The sequence below is a fragment of the Papilio machaon genome, chromosome 21 (genome assembly GCF_912999745.1).
Source record: "Papilio machaon chromosome 21, ilPapMach1.1, whole genome shotgun sequence".
Classification (NCBI taxonomy): domain Eukaryota; kingdom Metazoa; phylum Arthropoda; class Insecta; order Lepidoptera; family Papilionidae; genus Papilio; species Papilio machaon.
In genome coordinates this window covers 371136-395574 of record NC_060006.1, presented here as the reverse complement: position 1 = coordinate 395574, position 24439 = coordinate 371136, and the positions used below count along the sequence as shown (strand labels likewise).

Below are 24439 nucleotides of genomic sequence, written 5' to 3'. Positions count from 1 at the left end.
GCTAGCTGCGATTGTGTTGGAGCGGGCGGAGCGCGGATGCGAGGGTCATGTTCACCAACTTACCGGCCACTAATTCATGGATTGTCAGAAAGTCTAATTTGCTACAGACAGACAATTAGTCGTGTGGAAAATTGGCTAAGGATTGCATATCATAAAGCTTCTAAAACAGTAATGTTCTAGGCGAAATTAATTACAAAATCAATCATAAAATGTAACGAAGTGTTGCCACTTCATCAATATGCCAATGGCTAAACCAATTAACCTCCCCGCCTGCGTCGGTGTAATTCCTTTAGCACTACAATTTTTCCAACGCCCCACCTGCCGTTGGCGTAACAAGGCGTCGCTCGTTTGACGCGTTTTTTACTTGGTCCTTGGAGCCGGATACGCGCCCCCGGGTTTATGGTTTTCATTAATGAAGGCTTTGGGGCTGATTATTCGACGCTGTATCGAACCTACACAGCCGCATAGTTGCAGATTGCAATGTTTGTGATATTTTTATAACCGTTATTAAAATGGAAGCGTAATCTTTGTTCATTAAAATATTGTACACTTCGAATCTCTAAACTTTAAGTTACAAATTAAACATAATATTTAATCTTAAATGATTGAATTTATTTTATTCTAATGAATTATAAAAGAAAATAATTTTAGAAAAATAATAATCTTAAGATATTCGTATAAAGTTTGTTGGAAAATTAAAACGCAGAAAATGTAGCTTAAGTGTTTCAATTGCAGCATCTCTGGAGCCAGTCCATCCCCATCTACTCGATTCTTTATTCAAATCGGATATCGCGCCATTTTCTCGCACGTTTGAATTACAAATCGGAAGGCCGTTTCTTTCGAATTTAAATTCGTGCACTCCCTTTCGAATTGCCAGTTTGATTGCCGTTTTAATGCCACCTCCTTGGAGTTTTCTCGTCTGAATTATGGAAAATTATTTGCTAAAATATGAATAAGTTACTAAAACTTTACCGTGACAGTACTGGAAAATTTTGTCTATTAGTTTTTTTATTTATGTCGTTGGATAAGTATCCGTTTTTATTACGATAAAGATTATTTGATGACGTCACTAATCAATACCGCCATTTTTATTTTATCTTTCATGTAAAAGTTCTATAGAATATAGATATTTATTACCTATAAAAAATATCTATATTCTATAAGATAACTTAACTAGAACAGAGAATAAAAACACTTAATTATATTTTTAAAAAAGTCCCGCGGCGGGCATTATCGTCTTCGAGACGTCCTCTTAGGGGGTGGGTTTTTTTTTACCCCTACTGGGATAGATTGGATGACACTCGATCTCCCCGAGAGAACGAAATTAAAACGTTGGCGATGAGCCGTGCCAAACGGCCGGGGAATTATTTTCCGTTGAGTGATTTCTGGTCATAAAATTTGTGATTGATCAATTCATCCGCAGTTACGATTCCGACATAATGAAGAGCGTGGCTGGACTTTTTTTTTGTCTCCCCCGGCTCTATTTTTCCGCTTGTTTTACGTTTTAGATGATTATTTATTAATTTAAAAATCTTTTATCTTTTTATTTTATTTTTTGTCGTATCCGGATCAGAAACAGCTATGTTAGTTTATTGTTATTTTGGTTTGTGTTATTTAATATATTTATGTGTCTAAGTAACATGTAGTGATGATGATCCAAATTCTCTTTAATTAAATGTAATATGTACTTGCGTTCATTAAAACATTTAAAAAAAAATTAATTATCGATTATTATCAAAGACATTTTCACTCGATTAGTTCGTCTTTTTCCGCAGTACAGAAACATTAACGACTGGTCCTTTAATATTTAGGCCAGTGGAGGGAGATAGAGGGAGTTGGACAATAGTTTAATCAGATTATCTCTTAGCTCTGTTTCCGTTATGAGTCTGTAACAGAAATATTATAAAATCTATCTATTAATAGTACTTTAAAACATCTGATTGAGAAGCTTTGTTATAATTCTCTAATTGCAAGTATAATTACTTTTTACACTTGCATAATGGAATAACATTATAGTTATTTTGAATTTTGTAAATAAAACGATGCACTAATTAAAGTAAAATAAAAAAATTGACAATATATACTCGTTCTAAATTTAAATGGTACATTTTTATACTAAACTAACTCCGTTCGCGAGGAATTAAAAAAAAACTTAGTACCCTATGTGTTCTTTCTGACTATGTTCTATATTTATGCCAAATTTCATCAAGATCCGTTGAGCCGTTACGGAGATATCTTCAAACAAACATCCATCTAAACTTTCGCATTTATAATATTAGTAAGATTGAATTTCATTTAATACACAATGCTGACACGCAAATCTTTCCATCATCTTTCATTCGATCGGAACGAAGCCAATAAAGCCATCTCATTACTAAACCTATTTAATTTTAACGACCCCGTACATACATACATACACCCCCACGCACCTTTGATGTTAATCTACGCAGGATTCCCGATCTTCCGATAAATAACGATTGTACAAACAAAACGGAGAGAAAAAAGGTGGCCCTCCCCCCGCCGCCCCCCGCCCCAGCATAATTTCATTATTTGAGGCGCCCTCTAGCACATCACTTTAAAATATCCTCAATCTATAGAATGGTAGCGGAAGACATTATGGGTAACTAGTGATTGTACCGTGACTTCTCTTAGAACATTACGTTTATTTAAAATTAATTAATAATCCAAGCAAACTATTTTTTTTATTTAGACAATTATTACTAACTAAATTTTGTGAAAACTTAAAAATAATTTGAACTCTACACATTTGTTTTCTTACTAAATATATTCTTTGTCATTATTTACCTTATAACTATGTTATTTTAAATAGAGTACTAAGTTTTATTGGCATGCAGTGGATGCGCGCCCATTACAAGATATTAGCAAGCCACTTTGCATCATATCCTCCTGAGCCATTTAAATAAATTGTAAACAAAACCGTTTGTTTCGCGACAGACAAACATACCGACCATGTTCCGCGTATCGCCACCCCCAGTGCCCTCCGCCCACTTGACAGGACAGAGGGTGGAGGTGGCGACGGAAGATGTGTTTTTGTCGTGTTTTTATTAGTGAAAAACAATGATGAATTAGCGAACACCGCGTTTATTAGTCGAGCGGATTTTTTTATCTTCTGATATTTTTTTTCGTATCCTTATATCTAGGGTTGTCATTATAATTATTTGTTATATAACCCAACGATAATAAGTTACCCAATTAAGATTATCGTAACATTAATGTAATAATGATTTTATGGGTCAATGTTTTTTATGTGAATACTAGCTTTTACCCGCGACTCCGTCCGCGCGGAATAAAAAATAGAAAACGGGGTAAAAATTTATCCTATGTCCGTTTCCTGGTTCTAAGCTACCTGTCCACCAATTTTCAGTCAAATCAATTCAGCCGTTCTTGAGTTATAAATAGTGTAACTAACACGACTTTCTTTTATATATATAGATGTACGTAATATTTCATAATAAACTAATAAATAAACAAAGGAATTGTATGCACAATTTAATTTTAGTATGTTTTTTTTAATTCCGCGCGGACAGAGTCGCAGGCGATAGCTAGTATTTATATATAGTATGTTACAAATACATAATTGAATACTTTATTTCGAATAGGTCCCATGTGATGTTTTTCAGTTAGATATAAAATGTATTATTTGCAGCCCTGATGATGCCCCCTGAAAATGTTTATTAACGCGCGCTGGAATTTACAATATCGGGTGTGTTAGCTGCTTGTACTAAATTAAATTGTTAGCGAGTCTCTTCAGGTGTTTTATGAGAGCCCTATCGACAGGACAAGCAGCCAGCACCCGCTCGATATTTTAATGTAAAAGTATAGGGAATATGTTTTTTTTTTTAAATCTTAATATCGACATTAGATATAGATAGCTGATTAGCCCTAATCTTCAAAGACTGTTGAGATGTTTTCGACTTTCGCAATTTGAGTAATGAAATCATTACATTCAATGCACCTAGCTCTCCGTACGGGGAGTTCCCGACTTAGGTAAGCTAACCAATTTCCGTCTGAACCTCATTCCGGCTAATTTTCATATTTACTACGGTGTCTAGACCGTTCACCGGAACGTAACGCGTCCGGACAACTAAGGTTGGTGTGCCGTACGTCCGGTATATAGTCGACTTCGCTGTTATGATTTTTTGATTGTAACTCATATAGTTAATAAGTTGTAAACGTTTACGATTTTCTTCGGTATTTCTTCTATTCCTTCTATTTTCATCACGGAACTAGGTAACTACAACTCAGTCTTAACTCAAAACTTTCGAGGTAAATTATGAGTAAAAGAAAACAACATTTGAAATTGTGTAAGAGATAAACCTACATATACACTAGCAATAATACTCAAGGCACTAACTATTGCATGCAAAAGATGTAGATTAAAAAGAAAAAACATCCCTTATCTGAAGGTAAAACTCGCTCTAATGTTGCACGACTTATCGTTCGCTTGCAGTTAGGACGTTTCTCCTCGCGTACCCGCCGTCTCCCATCTAATGGTTCGCTTTGACTTACTAGATGGAATTTTTAATGCAATAATTTCGATAATTTATCGCTAGATAGCGCTCCTTTGTGCCCGTCGGAGTAGCAGGCGCGGGGCGAGGCGGGCAAATTGGTTTTCTTTTTAACGGCAAATGTTAAACAGGCTATTTATTGACCTTGGGGCTTTTGAACATACTGTAGGATATTGTTCAAAAGAAAAGGTTTTTTACGGAAGGTCATTCGGCAAGTGCTGCGGCATATACTGCAGCGCCCATTTGATATTGGAAATTTTACCCACGTTAAAGAGCAGGTTTGCTTACTAATTATTTAAATCCGTAGCCCAACTAACGTTGAAATAATTTACAATTTGCTCAATGACGTAAAACTTTTAATGTTCGATCAACTAACATCAAATGTACCTAACATTTGTTGTTTCGCTGACTGACCTTGTTGTCCGTATGTCAACTATAGTTAACTATCAATTCTGCAGCGACACTTTTGAGGCTCGTAGGCGTGGTAATTAAATACGTGACGTCATTAACCGTTGGCATCAGTCAGTAATTTTATGGAATTAAAAAAAAAGTTCACAAAAGCAATTATTAATTTATTAAAAATAAGATAATAGACATATCTGATTATTTTTTACGAAAAGAAGTATAGAAAATACATTCAGATAGAAATGTATGGAAAAGTAATACATACTGACCCTCCATAAAGAAAAGAGCAGGATTATTATATGATACACTTTTAACCAACTACTTACTAATAGTTAACCGCATGAAGTATGTATATAACTATAAGTAGTTTCTGTTTAAAGATATTTAAGCGAGATGGGGCTAATCAAGCGGCTGCGGGCTGTATGCCAAGAGTTGGTATCAGCTGAGCGCAGCGCTGGAATCGCTTATTTGTAACAGCTTAACTGTTTATTAATAAACTGTACAACGCTGCTATTTTACAATCTAATATTATTTATATTAAAAATACTCTTCATCCGGTATTAAATTAATACAGTAAAAATATGTGAAAATGTCAATCATTCCTTACTTTATAAGAGAACTCAAATTGTTATTCGTTTCTTTGAAAAAAGAATGAGTGCGTGTCTACTTTTTGCCACATATTTACCTTTAAATTGTAATTGAGCCTTGTTTAACCAAAGTTTCGTCTTTGGTAGCAAAGAATTGTTGCTTTAGCAATTTTTACATAGAATAAATCTAATCTTTTCATTGTAATATTACTTGTTTTATAGATAAAAGATATATTGTCCTGTATGCAGTATGTGCATATAATGTGAGCAAGGCAAGGCCTGGCAGCGTCCCAGGCACTTCGTTATCGAGTCTGCGCGCTCGCCGGACACCGATACGACCGCTCTTTGTCATCTATACCTATACAATTGTACGGACTACAGATTTTGTATAGACTATTATCACTGTTCTTTGTCTAGTCCAGTAATATTTAGATTTCTAAACAGCATTTTTACTCCATTTGTATAATAATTCGTAATTAATTAACTTTATATCTATATTACAAAGACAGTTATAGTTTATAAATTTCAAATGTGTAGAAACTTAAAAATTCACCAATGTTGGTCTAGCGAAAAATAAAAAAACATTTCACCACAATATGCACGATGGCACAAAATAAAAATAATCTCGACAAACTTGTGAGTACAGTATAAAACATCATGAAGTGATTCAAAGTTATATAAAATCGTGCTACGAACAGTCCCCCAATCCGGCCGATAGCCGCGCGCCGCCCGGCAACGCGCGCTAACTGGCCCGCTAACTTTTCATTTCATTTTCCAAACTTTTAATCTCAAAGTGCCCGTGAAAGAAAAATGGAGGCGTTAAGAAAATCGCCAGCGCCACCTATTATCAACTCCTGCAACTCCCATAACTTCCGTACGGACGCGACTTAGAAACCAATCTCACAACGAAATGTATACTCTAATGCAATAATATAGAGTTATATTTTGAATGGCAAAACTTTCGTCTTACATCTCGAAGAATTTTACCGAAGAGTCATAAAAAGTAAGATATTAATGTATCGTGGGAGGCATTAGACGGTCGCCGGATCGATTTCTATGCATAAAAAATGCTAATGGCCCGTCTGAGAGTAGGATGTGCCTGAGAGGTGATTTATGCGAGGACTTGCCGAACTATTGCTGCTTACCTAGAGGACAGGTGTGCTCGAATTGAGGTCGCCGCGTTATAAGCGAGGGCTTTTTTGGTAATAGCGTTGCTTGTAGCGTCTTTAGGTTAAGTGGTGTAAATACTTTGTGAACAATCAACAATAACCTAGAGGCTAAGTTATCCGCTTTCATGCGATTGGAAGCTTTTAATCTCTTACTTTCAATTATTTAAAAATTATATCTTCTTTTATTAAATTTTTTATTTTAATTTCATGTGAAAGGCATTATTTTTTAGCAGTGTAGTTGCTGCATACAGTTTTTCAAACTATCAACTCAAAATTAAACCTTAACTAAGGTCAATTAATTATCCATTTGAAGTTTAGCTTTTGTTTTTCCAGCTCTAAATAGTGCAGTTAGACTTAGTTAAAACTCAATCTCTGATACCAGTAATTTATTGATTAGTAATCTTGTTATGTCATAAATACTAATGTATAGATGGATGGATGTTTATTAAGATGTGTCTCCGAAATGGCTGCATTGATCTCGCTAAAATTTAACATAGAACATAGCCTAGAAGAACACATTGGCTACTATTTTTTTTTTAAATTCCGCCCAGACAGTATCGGAAGTAGAGGTTGACAGATAGTCGATGTATAAATGCCAGTACACTTGTAAGATAAAATTTTATTTGATTTATATCTTCTTTCAATTCGAAGGCGCTATTAGGCAGTTGATTTACTCGTAATATTCTGTCGATTAATCTCCCGCCACAGACTCCGACGGCATTCGCCGGCTGCAATAAAAATGTGATTTATATTCGGAAATAAGCTATTTTAAATCGATCGAGCTGCGAACGCTTTTTGTTATCCGAACAATATTATAATTTTGCATATTCTTTTATCGATTCGTAAAGTTTTGTTTTCTTGTACGAAAATAATGGCAATATCGAATCATTTAGATGTAATACTGTGGTCTTTTGCATTGTAGGACGAAATGTAGACGTTGCAAAAATTGTTCCTGTATAGTTTTAGAATAAACTAGTTTGCTGGCTGATAGAGAAACTATACACACATTATACAAAGCGTTTATCACCGCATAGATCTTGTTTTGTTTTTTACATTTGTTAGATTAAAGATATGAGATACAATTTAGAGTAAGTTTACCAATGAACCATCCAAAGGGGCATAAAAGATACAGGTCGCGCCATCTAGTATCAAGTAGCGATAACAATTTTATTCAAATTTTACAAGTCTTTCGGAAAAAATTTGAGAAAGAAAGAAAGAAAAAACATTTATTGCCACACACAAAAAAAAATATAAAATCAAAAAAAGAAAAACAGACACATAAAAGGCACAAAGTGTGGCAAAAGGGAGCCAGCTCAGCGAAGCAGGGACAGACTAAACTGCCCCTGCACTGGTTTTCAGCTGGCACCTTTATAAAAAATAATAGTAATAATAAAAAATAATAAATAAAAAAATAAAAATAAATAATAAAGAATAAATAAAGTTATATATAAACATTGAAATGGCCCAAGTCAATTTAATTGTTAAAAATTACAAATTAAGTTACAATTACTAAAAAAACTATTTATTTCATTTCTTTATTGTGAAGCTACTGGTGTAATTATATTAAAATTTCACCGATTTTTCTCGAAAAAAGTATTTTGACATGTTCGAATATATGCGGTATACATTCGGTTTAAATGTTTTATTAGGAAATTAGATTTATTCTTTGTTAATGCGACAAAGAAATTGAGTATATTTTAATCAACGAAGTCATGAGATAATGGTGGGAGATAAACTCACGTTCACACCTCGCGTTCGTTAAATCTGCAAAAGTCTACAATACAATTATCTTGTACTTTTAAAACTCGCAATTCTTAATTTTATTAAAAAGAATTCCAATTATTAAAATATAAAAACTTAAAGACCTATACAGCTAAGGCATCGGTTCTTCCAAACTGTGTCAAATTTCAGCCAGATCCGTTAAGCTGAAACCCCAAGCAATCAAAAAACAAATGTTTTATTTTGTACTAAATTGTATTTAATTTTAGACGCCTGTAATCCTTCCTGTCTGTGATACCAACAAATAGGATTAAAAATTCCGTAGAGCGGTCAAAAATAAATCAGGAGCAATAATTGTTGAGGCACATGTTGTGTAATCTTTGCGGCGCGTCTCCACAGTCACGTAGCACGGCACGTCACAACACAACGACCTACATAAAATATCTGTCGCGCACACCGATCGCGATACGCGGACGGACGCGCAAAGAATATATTAATTTTTATATTATTTTATTAAATATGTAAAAAACAAAACGCACCCCTGACCACCCCGGCGACCCACCTTCGTTTAATTGTGTGCCGGCTTAACCCCGTACGTGCATCTCCAGTTTTAATATCTACCCGACTCCCCCGGCCCTTTTATTTTTATTGTACTTGCGGTGAGATATTTGCATATATAATTTTTGTTGTACGGCTCTAATTTATTTATTCGGACGGCATTAGAGACGCGGATGTTGAATCCCAATTGTCCGATGATTTGTTTACTTTTATATCAATGAAGAATAATTACTAGCAACCAGTTTCATTGATTTTTTGTTCGATTTAAACTACATTAAGGTCCAATAAACATCTCAAAACAGATTAATATCTTGTGCACCCTATCTTAGAATAACCGTAGCCGGGCTACGACGCTACGGTCGTAGACATAATGGTAGACTTGATTACGATAAAACTCATTCGTAGCTCTATGTCTACGAATCTTTCTGGTAATGTTTCCTATTATTAATACAGTGTGTTTTAAGGCTTAAATTTATGTCTTTAATCCAGAACTAAAAAAAGCAAAACCTCTTAACTTTGAATCAATATAAAAAGTCGTTATTATGTAACACAGAATTTACTAAGTAATTTCAATTGAATTAGTTTGTAATTCCTCGCTCTGCAGAGCTTCACGAGGACACAAAACGGGTAAATCGTTTTGTTTCCTCCCAATAATCACTGCTTAATGCACTTCTCTTTTGTAATAAACCCTTTGTATTTTACTAATGAAGTTTTATATGCTACTTATAAAAAGAGAATGATAACATATATTATTTGATTATGTGGTATAGAAAAAGAAAGTTAAACATATATTTTAAGTTACAAGTAGGATAAGCTAGAGATATTAATCGTTAGAATCCTTCATTCCATTTTGTACTTTTTCAATACTTCCTAGTGATTTAATATAAAGTAAAATATATAGAATACTTGAAGATTTATCGTTTAGTTTCCAATATCATTGTAATATGTTAGGAAAGGGGTCTACAAGTTGTGCATTCCGCTACAGCTTAATGTACTGGAATTTATTACCAAAGCTGTAAGTTCGAGCCATAAATCATTGTGTATTCGATTCTTTAGGTTAATACATAATCTTAAAGTTTGGAATGTTCATCCACACGTGTACATGCTTGGGTTTAGGTTAGTTTGGTTTCCTGTAACACCAATAAATATATATTCAAGCATTTTCGCAGTAAACAATCGAAGCAACTTTTTCAATTTTGTCTAAAATAGTCTGTGAGGAAAGAGGGCCGTCAAACGATAAACGATTATAAGTAAGACGTAAGAGGAAGCTCGGAGGCGGCGTAATGAGAAATAAAGAGAAAAAAGCGAACAGGAAGCGAGACGCGCTGCCGCAGGCGCTTTTTTTTACTCCTCTTATTGATTAAAAAACTTTCTTAATCATATCTACGCTTCGCCTGCGGATAGTTTGCTATCGTAGTATCTCGATCCAATCGGAAATTACTTGTAATACTAACTGCCTTTTTGTAATTATTTCACTTGATCAAAATGGCTTGCCATTGATAAGACGTATAATCTTACTTACATTATTAAATGCGAATGTTTAGATGGATGTTTGTTTGAAGGTATCTCAGGAACGGCTCAACGGATTTTAGTGAAATTTGGCACAGATGTAGAAAATAGTCTGTAAGAATACATAGGCTACTTATTAAGTTTTTTTGTTTTTTAATTCCGAGCATACAGATTCGCGGGCGACAGCTAGTTTAGACATAAATTTTAGCCTCATATTACGGTTTTGTAATTAACAATCTCTATCTATTGTTAATTTTCATTAAACAAAGATAATTAAATAGGCAGTATTCAATTATCTTATTAAGATTAAGAAATTAATTATAGAATATTAAGAAATTAACAAATTAATTTAGATTAAGAAATTAACTAAGTTTAAATTACATGAGGTCATAACAGAATTTACATGCTTTCAGTAACCGCACGGAATAAGAAAAAGCTTAATAAGTAACCTATGTGTTCCTTCAGACTATGTTCAACATCTGTGCCAAATTTCATTAAGATCCGTTAAAGGGTTCCGGAGATACTTTCAAACAAACATCCATCCATCCATCTAAAATTTCGCATCTGTAATTTTTTCGCTTTATGGATTTCGAGTATACACTTACTATAACTGGTTGTTCTTGTTGCAGCGCTTACAGCTGTTGTCACCGCCGGAGTTCAATGTGGAGCGTGTGGTTGGTAGTGCTTGCGGCGGCCGGCTGTGCGCGTATGGGGCCCGCGGCGCCACACTCGTAGACCTGCCGGCGCGATGGGGCCGCGCGGGACTATTTGATAACGGCAACCAAACTGTATTGTGCAAGTTAGTATACAGAACTAGTATTAGTCTTTTTAGGTACACAGAAATAAGAAAAATTACAAACAATTTCTTCATTTTTTGTTACAATTTTGAAAATTTCAGTAATAACGTCATCATGTGATACCGTTAGTGTTCACTTAGTATGTAACGTGCTTAATAACTCTCAAGTTATTTATTAGCTTGAAGTTTTAAAGTCGTATACTTAAAGCAAACACCTGCATACCGCGCGTGATAAGTTCCCGGTAGCGGCGGCACGTAAGCATCGTGTATTTTCTACTATCACGGTAAATTTTGTTACCTATTAAGCTCCTCGAAGCGGCTATAATGTTAGCCCGAGGTAACGATTAAGACATAGATTAGACAAGACTTTTATATTTTCGCAGATACGACATGATTTTATTTAGTTTAGTGCCTACGTCCTTCGAGATAGTTGACAATGGCAGAGGTGTCATTTAATCGTAAAACCGGAGTAACAATTAAAGTTGAAGAAACCTTTAGGAAGTTTCATTTTCAATGCACTTATTGATAAAACACGTTTGAAAGGTTTGTCATTGCAGCGATTTTTTTTTTATTAGTTGATTTATTTTGTCCACAAATACTGTTTCGTTTTTAAAGTTAACTTCTTAAATCTTTAGTAATAGATATGTTAAGATATAAGGCACTGAACGAAAACACTTATGAAATAGCTTTACAAAAGCTTCTCAGAGGACAAGTGTAAATAGGTAAGAAAGTCCTCATTTCCTTTCTGCGCTGAATTAGTGTTTGCAGTGTTGCGCGCTCAAGTCACCACTCTTTTGTACATGTTATTAGGCGGCTATATCTCGCGATTTGCATATTTCGGCAGTAAAATTAATTCGAAGATTTGCCCGCATCCCAGACGGGGCGGGGGCGGGCGCGGGCGCGTCTTCGCGGGCGGGATAATGTTTTTGGATTTGTGCATTCGGATCAAGCTACGCCGATATGAGTTGCGGCGAGACGACGATTGTCTCTGTCTTTGAATATATTTTATACAAAGTAAATTATTGTCATTGTTTATCTTATCATTATGTTTGGAAGATATTACTAAGTTTGTATAACCGTGATTTGTTTAACAAAGGTTGTTAGAATTGATAAAACCTTTTCTATACCATTATTGTAGGAGAGTGTAGAACCTAATTACAGAGAAAGTATGAGCCATAGGAATTTTTGCCCTACTATTTCCTTTTTGGAATAATTTGTTGTTTTATCTACATCTATATAAAATGTAACAACTATTTTACAGATTATAGTATTTTCTTTTTTACATATACAAACTATTTACAAAAAAAACCAAGCCTTTGTATTTACAACGATGTTTATATTTTCTGAATGGATAATAATGTATTAACATAAAATTAGTTATAGTATCGAGCTGAACTCGCGGCTAATTATCATTTGATCCGAGCCGCCAACTTTTAAGATCAACATTACCCGCGACGACCCCTTTCTACTCACGACACGTGTACGATACGACTGCGACATTAACGAAGTTTCTTTTATTTTTTCTTGCAAAGTTTTTTATTGCTTGAATTTGATTAAAATTCTGTCTATATTAGACGTCTATAAATCCAGTAGTAAACACTTATCTACAATTCTAGCACTGTTTGTTTTTATTTTCTTAATTTTTTTTTCAATATTTTATGTTGTTAATTTATTTTTGCTCTCATAATTTATTCGTTTAAAATACTTAACATATACTAAATTTATATTAAGAGTTAGCACTCATTGGAAAAAGGTTGTAATTTAAAAAATGAAAAGTATTTTATATAATCAAACACACACAAAACACACAGGACTCGCGCAAGTAAATAGTCGTCAATTAAAAATGTCTTCAACACTCAAGACTTATGATAATAGTCGTTAAAAGGCACACAACACCCCCTCCCCCGTTAGTATTAATCCTAACAACTAATATTAGCTATAAACAGTCCCCTCTCAGCTAATTATGCTAAGACGTTCCAAGCGTCGCCGCCGAGGATTTGATATAAACTGCACTTAACAATACTATCTGCATACATACTTCTACATATGATATATACATAAGAAAACATATAAATAACTTACACTAATTAGGGTAAACGATAAAGATTGTTCCCACGTGGTCTTTTTTAAATTTAACGTCCTCTGAGTGTGATAGTTATGGTTTTTTACCAAACAAAATTGCCTTCTTTTTATTATGTATAGCCTGTTTGTTCTTCTCGATGAAGTCTTAAGAAGTCAAAGGCATGTAATCAGACGTCCATTATTCGGCAGACGGTCGCCAAACAGTATCCTGTTTAAACATAAACCGCCGGGAGCGCTTTGTACCACGTAGAGTGTATTCCGATCATTTGTGTTTCGCGTTTGGATAATTCCAGTAAAATGTTTACTATTAAATGTATTGGCCAGGCTTCATCCAATACTAGTTTTAAATCAATATGTCTTTGCAATTATACGTCAAACTGATGACGTCATCCATAAGTGTCTCTACTTCGTAAGTGTCAAATTTGTAACATTTGATCTACTACCGTACTTAAATAACAAATATTTCTGTTCAATATAATTATATTGACTAATAAAATATTATCTTTACGTTAGATACGTTTGTGACCCAAAACAAATGTATCTTTGATCAATAGACGATACGAGGCATCATAATCCTTTGACCGCCGGACCGCTGCCGCATCGAATGATCCTTTAAGACTCAATTACTGGCTTACCCTGATTTACTCGCGCCCGATCCAATTTGTGAACCCGTGGCCCGATCGGAGAAAACTATTCGTTTACCCTAACAAAACATTTCCGACCTAACGCCCGGTGTGATTGAGTTCACCTACTATCGCGCTCACCCTACGTCACCTTCCAAGCCGATATTGCCTAGTCATGCGAGTGATGACCAGGAAATAAATAAGGTTTACAAAAGATAGACTTTAATTTAACTGTATAAGGTATGTTTTACAACGACAATATGTGTGGTAACGGACCGTGCGACCTGAACCCCAATTATAGGCCACAAACTATTTTATCTAACACCCGTGTGACATCACTAATCTTATTAGAATCTATTGGAATTGAAAACGTGCATAGAAAGTATAGAAAAAGACTTTACACTAGAAATTGTTAGATAAATGGAACATATAATAAAACTACTTTTCACCATATTTTCAATGGCCAAACCAGGATGATAAAAATTCATATTGGTTGTGAATCTAGACCTCAAGTTGTTAAAGGGTTAAGTTGGTATCAAGCAGAAAAACTTGTCTTTCGAATAAAATAGATAGAACTACAATAATTTGATATTTTATTTGTCATGAACAGTTCCTTTATCTCATTCTTTATTTCAATTGTTATAAAATGTAATTTTTGTAATTAAATGATTTAAAATAGATCCACACATCGCTAACAATCCGGCTAACCGCAACTTGGATTGATTTGTCGGTTGTACCGACGCGGATTCGCTTAAACCAATTTGCCGGTTAATCCGTAGCAGGATCCGATCCGACGCCTTGCGACGCCCTCCGCATCCCTCCACAGTTCACTGACGCCTTCTGACGGCTCCTCGGATGCAGACAAATTCACTTACAATTTATTTCTTTTAGGAGAACTTTTCTAACGATTCTCTGAAGTATTTAATACATATGTAGTTTAATCTTAGCCTTGACTTAAAGACCAACATGTTAAGTGACTACCGTAAATAATGATAAATTTAATATGATATGTTTACTCTAAGGCATTCCCTTAGTGACCAATAAACAGTGAGTACGCAGTCAGTATGTAAAGACATATCATAGACAGGAGAGTAAACATCGCAGAGACCGGCGGAAACCATGTTTGCACAAGCTGGGGACACTGCACGTCGAACTGGACTGTTGTTTGTTACGTTGTTGTACTGTGTGACACTTGTTAGTCTATTTGTTATTAATTACACCATCATTATAGAAGAATTTAGTGTCCTTGTTATTAATTTAAGAGATCTTGATTTCTTTTAATGTCTTAGTATTTTTCTTTAGTAAAGTTATGTTCATAAAGTACATTAACATAAAGGAAACAAATGAAATTGGCCTTATAGCCATAAATTACAAAGACAATAGACGTGACGAAAGTACACAATAAAAAAGTAAGTCCAAACATTCTTGAGGCGAGGTAATCTGCTCTCATTGAGTGGCCGCCGCAGTGATTTGTGGGTAGATACACAAAGGGTGGCCCTCTTTATCCCTTTAGCGAGGGCCGGCAGTGCCTGTATCGATGGCAAATTGGGGCTCCGGCGAGGAGGGACCCCGATACTTGAAGGACCGTTTTTTATTGGTTACTTGATCTTTTTACATCTCTATCTCTTTATGTTAATCAATTGTCTGGGGTTTAAGGACGTGGGTTGTGTGCAGCTTGTTGATTTTGATAAATGTTCCCTTCTGATGTGCGATAGCAAATAAAAACTATGGAATTTTGGTTAAATTGAAAGTAACAACGGATGAAACTAGCTGTATATTCAGCTGGTAGATAATTGAAAAAACTTAATTAGTAGCCCATGTGTTCTTCCAGACTATGTTGTACATTGTGCCAAATTTGAGATCCGCTGAGCCGTTCTGAAGATATCTTCTAACAAACATCCATCCAAACATTCGCCTTTATAATATTAGTAAGATTAATAAAACCGATTAGTTACTCGTATAACAATAAAAGTTAGTGAACACTTTGCTTAGTATATATTGAAAGTTAGCAATGAAAAGTTTAGAATATTTTCATTTCGTTTGTCGTGGCTTCGATGAATTTTATGAAACACCTAAATCTCGTCCGGTGCAGCGAAATAATAAAGCCCGCGCACACAAACGTCAACTCGAAGCGAAAGGACCGCCAATAAAATTTCACAGGTGGTTCGTGTCAGCAATTAACGAACCCGCAATCCGACGGTTTTAATACCGAACAAACGGCACATACCCGCGCTAAACGAAAAACGCCCGCGCACCTCCCGCGTACCTCCCGCGCGGCCACCGAAAGGGAATGCGATGAAAAACGCCCCGATGTCCGCACACACTTGAGGAGGAGCGATGAAAATTACAACCGGCGCGGCGCCGGTGGTCGCGGCCCAACGTAATATCATTCCGCGCGAGTCTTGAAAACGAAATTAAATTTCGCATGAAATGGAACGAAATACAAAGAAAGTGGCCGGACAAAGGCAAAGTGGCGCGCGGACGTGGGCATCGCGGGCCGGGCGGAGCGGGGCGGCGCGGCGTGCAGCCGGTTAGTTAGCCGCAGACTTGGCCTCGTGTGTAATACCTTTCTAATCGCATTACGTTTTGTTTCGCGACGCGCTTTGTGCGCCAAGGAGAAATCTAATTAAAATTCACTGTTTGCCTTTTTAAATACGCAACGTGTCGGATTAAGTCAGCCACAGGAATGCTTGCATCCCTGTTATTACATCATCGTACGTTATTGTTACGTTTCTACATTTACAAAGTTGTCAGCAATTGTTTTTAATATTATATAATAGTTTGCTTTTATAACCAATTTAAAAATGTAGGTTTGGAAACAAAGTTGAACCAACCTTTAACTTAAAAATGTACAGTTGAATTAACATTTTTTTTTCTTTGTTTAAAATCACCTCTAATTACTTGTAAAGAGCCGGCAACAGTCGCACACGAAAAGCAAACCTCGTCGCTAAATTAAAGCGTCTCTAAACCGGCCTCGCTACGACGCGGAGTCGAGAGAATACGAACAAAAAAACTGACATTTTCGATACATACATTATTCCGCGGAGTCGATTCAAAGTTAAGAATAGTAGAACTAGTGGCGGAGGGCGGCGTTCATAATTAATGCGACCGGCGCCGGTTAATTAGGTGCCTTCATAATGTAGAAACGGATCCGGGATCCCTCTCGAAGCGGCGCACATAAATATGTGCCGGCGAGCAGTGATCTCGGCAATTTTCAGTTTTCGGCACTCGTTTTAATAATTCAACGGTCGTGCGCCTCCGCGCAAAAATGAAATCTCTAATGTGAATGGAACTTAGAGCTCGGCCGCCGCGCCGTAGCCGCACACCCAAATAATTAAAGCACGCCATTAAAAATTCCCGCAGAGCTCAGCGCGGCGGATATGTGATAATATTAATACGGGCCGGCGGCGGCGGCGCGCGCAGCGACCGGCGATGCTCTTAGTTTCGCATTAAGCCTACTGATTACTACATTTTTGCGACCTCTATATCACTTAAGAATTTTACCTCAAATTGAAAATCAAGAGAATGCATGTTTAAAATAACACACACTAGTTTGTTTGGACTGAACGAGTATCAAGTTTACTTTAATTTCTGGTTGATAGGTAATTTAAGTTTATTACTCAACTAGCGGTCGCCTACGACTTCGTCAGCTTACAATGAAAAAAAAGTAGTCTATATTTTGCTCGCGTGCATCAGCTACCTTTCTGTCCAAGTCCCGTCGAAATAGGTCCAGCCGTTTCGGAGAGACATACAGACACACAGAAAGACAAAAATTTATAAAATTGGTTTTTAATTATGCGAAAGTTTAGATAGATGGATGGATGTATGAATGTTTGTTAGATGGTTTATTCGGTACGCCTCAACGGATATCGATAAAATTTGTAATGGATGTAGAACACATAGGCTACTAATTTTTTTTTTTATTCAACGCGGACGGAAACGCGGGCGATAGATAGTAACTTAATAAATTTAAATACCATAGAAGATAAGATTCATGTTCTGGGCAATGTTATCAATTAGTAAACGCCAGTGTTCTCATCTACCATTAACACACCCGATGTCGGCGCAGTTCAAAGAGCTCGGAACATCAAAAATATTGCGACACACGCTCTCGTTAACTTTATATCGCACAACCAACGATACTGAATACTAATTGAGATACAGAGCAATTACTGTAGAGGCGACGTTGATAAATCACTTCGCCTTAATCTATAGACAACTAGCTTTCCCCCGTAACTCAGTCCGCGCGTAATTAAAAAAAACATAACAAGTAGCCTATGTGTTCTTCCAGACTATGATCTACATCTATGCCAAATTTCATCGAGATCCGTTGAGCCGTTCTGTAGATACCTTCAAACAAACATCCATCCATCAAAACATTCGCATTTATAATATCAGTAAGATTAAATATTGTAGATTTTTTAACTGTTCGAATACAAAACTTCCTTAAAAAAGTTTTTTTTCTTTCCTTCATAAAGTTAATACTTATTATATTTATACGCTGCTATTTCCTAAGCCGATATTTATTTTGATTTTAAAAATTGAAAAAATTAAAAAAAAAATAGTTTTTACCGCTTTATTTTTATGTTAGTTATTTAATTAATTATTATTTATTTTCTAATATTATTTGTGCCTATATAAAAGTAGCTACTCTATGGTGCGGATCCAAAGGCTCGCGGGGAGATTGTGCGGCGGGGTGGGGGGAGGGGTGGATGCCATGGTGTTAATTATACGATTTTCTTTGAAATAAGTTAATAAATATTGGATAAGGCACTCCCTTTGCTCGCCCTTTGCGAATCCTCGCATACCTCAGCAACCGGATACGTATTATGAATTAAAACCTGATTACGACTATGCTAATGTAAATATTTCGTTTGATTCAAATTATTCATATTTGTGAGTTTTTGTTATATTTTTGTACTTTAATTCCTGAAAAAATGAAGTTATGTTTTTATTAAATCAAATGTCATTGTTAGCGATAAGAAAGTTAAAAATAATTATTATTTTTAGTAAAATTCAATATTCACTTAAATTTTCTAATGCAATCAATGTTCAGATAAACTTTTGAACATGTCTTCGATGTAATTAACAGAAGTTATTGATGCCGGTAGAGGGCGGGAATGTATATTATCTAAGCGAGCTTCGTTACAGCCTCCCCGATGGCCGCTGAATAAATAATTCCAATCAATCGCGAGAGGGCGCGCGGGTGCGAGTTCAATCAACATCTTAATTCTCACCTTAATACACTGCTCAGGGGAGGGCGCGAATTAAGAAGGAAGTTGGGGAATAGATTGACTTATCTTGTTATTTTTTACCTGTCATTTAAGAGAACAACAATGTATTTACATTTGTTACATTACAAGCTGTCTCCCGCGACTCCGTCCGCGCATTATATATAATTAAAAAATATGTAACCTATGTGTTCTTTCAGACAATGTTCTACATATGTGCCAAATTTCATCAAGATCCGTTGAGCCGTTCCAGAGATACCTTCAAACAAACCTACATCCATCCATCTAAACGTTTGCACATATTAGTAAGATGATTATGCATAGGCTTCTAAAATGCGATCTTGACAAATAAATATCAAAGAATTTATACTTAAAGCAGTTTTGGTAAAGATACTCTTTTATAACCACATTGACGTCTATAATATCAATACCGGCAGTCAAAGTGTTAAAAAACGTGTAACTGGATTATTTAGAGTAATAGTGGGTCGCCACATGACAAATACACCAAACTAAATGTGTAGGAACGTTTGACATCGAGAAACCCAAGTCGCAAAAGGTGTAACTTATTGTTGGGGACCAGAGTAAAAAAGGACGTATCGCATCGGTCCGTTCGTAGTCACACCGAGTTATCCCAACGGGTTATTAGCCCGGCGTTATCTCGCGTCTTGTCATTTGCTTTTTATGACCATTTTCATTGTTTTGCGGCCTCATCACACAGAGGGGGGCCGGATTCGAATTGACATCTCGCATAAGAGCCCGTAAAAACTCCATAATCGAAAACAAACACACATTTGCGGCTAGAATTTCAAAGCTGAGGGATTTGCAACCCAATTACCTACACAATAAGTTATGTTTAGAATATACAGGATGTTTTGTATTAGTTTGTAAAAGTATAAGTATATGTTTGAATTATTTAGATGGCAATCATGTGTCTGTATTCTGATCATTCGTCTCATTGTGATCAAATAGGTCCCCTATATCTGTCTCGACTAGTACAATAAAAGGTAAGAGGGACGGATGTATCCACGGAGGGTTACGTTATGTGCAATATTTAAAAGTGGCCGTTACGACCCCGCGTCGCGCGACGCTCCAATGGTTATTTTGAATAATATACGGTCATTGTGTAGAATTCGTTCGTCTGTTTGTTGCGGCTCGCGGAAACCAAATACAAATGAATAATAAAAACTCACGTCCCGATGTCTTTTATTTATTTCTTTGACTTGTCTGAAGACTATTGTGTCTTTCTTACATCTTTATAATATATGAGTAGTTGAAAGTCTTAAACAACGTTTAGAATTTATTTAGATGCATATGGGTTTCACGATTTACGTTAGTTTTCTATTGTATTAATTGTCGTATAGTTCTACTTTCAATTGCCATATTGCTTATTAAATTATATTCAAGTAAAATTCGAGAACAACCCATTTGGTGCAAAATTAAGCTACGACTACAAAATCTTCTACTTGAAACAAAAAACAAATGTGTTTCTGTATAATCTAGTGTTTCGCACTGTTAACGAACTTGCAACGGTAATAATGTTCGTCGACAGATGTAAAAATGAGTCGCAAGTTAAAAATTAGTATGAATTAGCAGCCGGCGCAAGTCCATAGGTGGCGCTGTCGAATAGGTGCAAGACATTTTTCCCGACTCGACCGTCGGACGCCCGCTCCGTAAATTAAAATATGAATAATTAACACGGACCGGCCCCGCCCGGCGGCCACCCATCCATCCCCCGGCCCGCAGCTCACACGCCACCCAGATGTATTAGTTTTAAGCTTCCAGTCCGTGCGAGCGCGATTTAGGGTGGATTCAAAAAGCCTCAAGTAGTCGACGTTTGGCATCGTAATCGCACCGCGGAATTTTTAATTTGACCGACAAACGATTTCCGTTTTAATGAGAGCGTATTTAGTCTACTGACTCAATGGAACCCTTAATAGGTCATTTATTTAACTTGAAGTGAAAATTTGCTAAAGCTTAAACTGCAGCATTTTAGGGCGCTGAGAAAGTTGCATTGAAACGAACTTGAATTCTTAAAATCTGAATACGACTTTGTTGGAAAATGCACGAAAGAAAAACGTTGAACTGTTTAAAAATCTCAAAGACCTAGCATAAGTTTGGGACCTAAACAATTTAGCTTTCAACATCCTTTCTAGAAATACGAGATATTATTATAAAAATAAATTATTAATCAATTTAATAATGACCATAATTCAATCGAACATTTAAATAATTAAATTGTGGAATACAAACGTGGCGGAGATTGCGGCACATTCGATGACGTACAAAATAGATCGGCACGCCCGGCATCGACGTTTAACCAGGAAAAACTGTGGCTTCCCGCGGGATAAGGTTAATTATTTACTCTGTTACATCAGCTTATCAGCTACTATATGTGACATAAAACTTATTTGTATTTTTATTGCTTAGCATAAAATTTAAACAAATTTAGTGTTGAAAAAATTACTAAAATTGCTTATTCGGTTGTTTGTTAACCTTAATTATTGTTTAAAAATTACATTTAAGTTCAAGTTTTAAAGCTTACGATATTTACGATGTTTATTTTTTCTTTAATTGAACTACGTTCTTACAAAAACTCGGCAGGTCAATGTAATAAACAATTTAGTATTGCTGCAAGAATTAAATTTGACTATTCCTACCTTTTCCATATTCGGTTTTGCAACGGTACAGTATAAAACATACATCGGTAATATGAAGCTCCTACTGAGTCTCAAAGTTGTGGTCCGCGGAAGGTAATTTGGAAGTCGTAGTTTATCGTGTATTTGCAGTTTAATTAGATATGTGTTTTTTTTTTCAAGACATGTATCATTATTTAAAAAAATTAAAACATTTAAAATATGAGTAAGATTAGTTTACACGTTCTAATAAAATTAATTAAAATTACGTAGATCTTCAATTTATTTTTAATCTTGCTTAATTTCATAATAAACATATTATTGCGAACACGATCATTTGCTTTGGATCGTTATTTTCATTGTTGAATTAATTTATTTAAAAGGAAAGGACAGTGTATTTTAAATTCATTTTATTCGTAGCAATAATTTACACGGGTCGTGTGCAAATATTATCAGAGCGGCGATTCTCTGCGGCGTTGGAACGTTCATCACTTCGTGCTTTTATTGGCGTTAGAAAAAAAATCGGCCAATCGCCGCGCTCCGGCCATTGTCCCGTCCAAATAATCGTAAATTCCGAACGGACAAAATATAATAAATTGCCGATGAGATCTGTGCGAACACTTCAACATATTTAACCCTACATTCCACGAACATTACAAACACTCTTAACCGAACGGGTTATAGGTGAAACTTGAATGTATACGTGTTGACAAGCGACGTAGTCATTCGTTCGGTCTATATTTGCGTTCGGTACCCTTTGTTGTAGGCTTTTTTCGGTTGTTTCCGCGTAAAGGCTGATAGAACACGTTTTTCAAATCATTAAACAGTTTCAGCCGCACCCGCCGAGCCCGACGTACAGAGCCGCGGTCGGAAAGAGGTTTCAAAAAAAAGGAATTGAGAAAAAAATTGCGTCTACCGCGACTGACCCGGAGTAATCGTTGGTACACCGCGATAATGTCGACATCGTTTTGTTGCTGCTTTATTTATTGTTTACGATCTGTATCTTACGAAAATATAAAAAGCAAATTTTATTAAATACTTTATAATACGTGTAATACAAATTTCACGTCAATATTATTGCAAATTACGTATAGCTTTCACAACTTACAATATTCTCTTATTTTGAATAATTAAAAACTGTGTTTTACAATAAAGTAACTATGTTCCTTTATCTGAAATAATTGTATCCCCTCTTAACGATGCCAAACGGATTAATTTGACTATTTATTCCAATAACTATGAGGTTGACTGATGCACGTTTTCAACTACTAAATGTACGCGGTCGCAGTATACATGAGGTGATGTGTCAGCCATCGACACTGACAGCTGTTGATAAACATGGGGCGTCGGTGTGAACGGAGCGACGACTTTTTGTACATCACACGCTTTTAAACGACGGATTAGCTGTTTTAATATACTGTAGCGGATTACTACGAGCTTGAGTTTGAACAATTGATTGGTAAATTTGGATTGGATGTTGAGTACAGCAGTTTGCAGGGAAATCTAATACATTTCTGACATTCGCACAGTTATTCGTTTTTAACCAAAACTGTAATAACAAAATGAATGCTGTACCTCAGCTAATATGGACATAATCACCGTTAGGTCCAGATCGAGTCTCCCTACCCGTGGGAGATCCAGCCTCTTCCCCCGCGCCCAGAGCTCGCGCACCATTAATTCTTGGCCGCAACCCGCTTGCATTTTTTCCATCGTTTTTCATAACGAAAAAAGAATCGCTTTTCTATATATGCAAAGCGGGTGCCGCGTCTCCGTGTCCGCTCCGCCGTAATAAAGGGATCATACGGAAGTAGGTGCCCCATCTCAGCGCACGTACACGGGATATTCAACTCTAGTGTATACTCAATTTAGCTGAGACTTTATAAAGTTGCGGCCATCGAATAAGGATTATTTTAGTATCAAACGAATGAACTATTCAAAATATTTGAATTGTACACAATTGCATATATGCACCTTTAAAAGTTATTGTCTAAAGATTCGCTTTGAGGATCTTAATATGGAGGAAAGTTAATATACTTGCATATTTGATCACTTTGGCTAGTTCAAATAAAAATAGACACGTCGAATTATTGAATTAGGACATGTCCGTTGTTATCACGTAGTTTGGTTGACGTAAACATTTAGAATTTCTATAATATATTGGGGTAATACGTTTTATCGGTCCGCGGGATTTCGGTTCCATTAAACTTTTTTCGAATTTTATGTGACGGAAGATATTGTCTTTGCGGTTGGGTTCTGCATCTTCTATTGGTGTTATTGTTTTTGTACTTAGAGAGGGGAACATAGAATATGTTAATTAGATTTCATTTGATGTATTGAAATTGTCTTCTTTTTATTTAATTTTCTCTTATCTAATTATGAGTTAGAGCGATATAATATATATCTAAAAAAAATGTAGTTAAATTCTTTACCCGATAATATCGCATTCATACGTTTTACTTACCTTGTATAAAAACTTTTTCTCACACGTAAAGTTATTTACGTTGTAAATAATCTTTAAGTCTCAACTTCTTTAATGGCTCTCAAAACTTTACTTAAAAATATAATGTGAAATTATATACCACTAACTGTCGCCCGCGA

The 24439-nt window shown here is 35.7% G+C and overlaps 1 protein-coding gene across 1 annotated transcript in view; it reads left to right on the top strand.

The window, feature by feature from the left end:
- The window catches only part of LOC106713032 (nucleoporin 88), a 75104-nt gene that overhangs the window by 35599 nt on the left and 15066 nt on the right, over positions 1-24439 (top strand). Inside the window, exon 2 of the mRNA XM_045683305.1 lies at positions 11106-11275. Within this exon, the coding sequence (XP_045539261.1) occupies positions 11106-11275 (170 nt within the window). The remainder of the gene's footprint in view (positions 1-11105; positions 11276-24439) is intronic.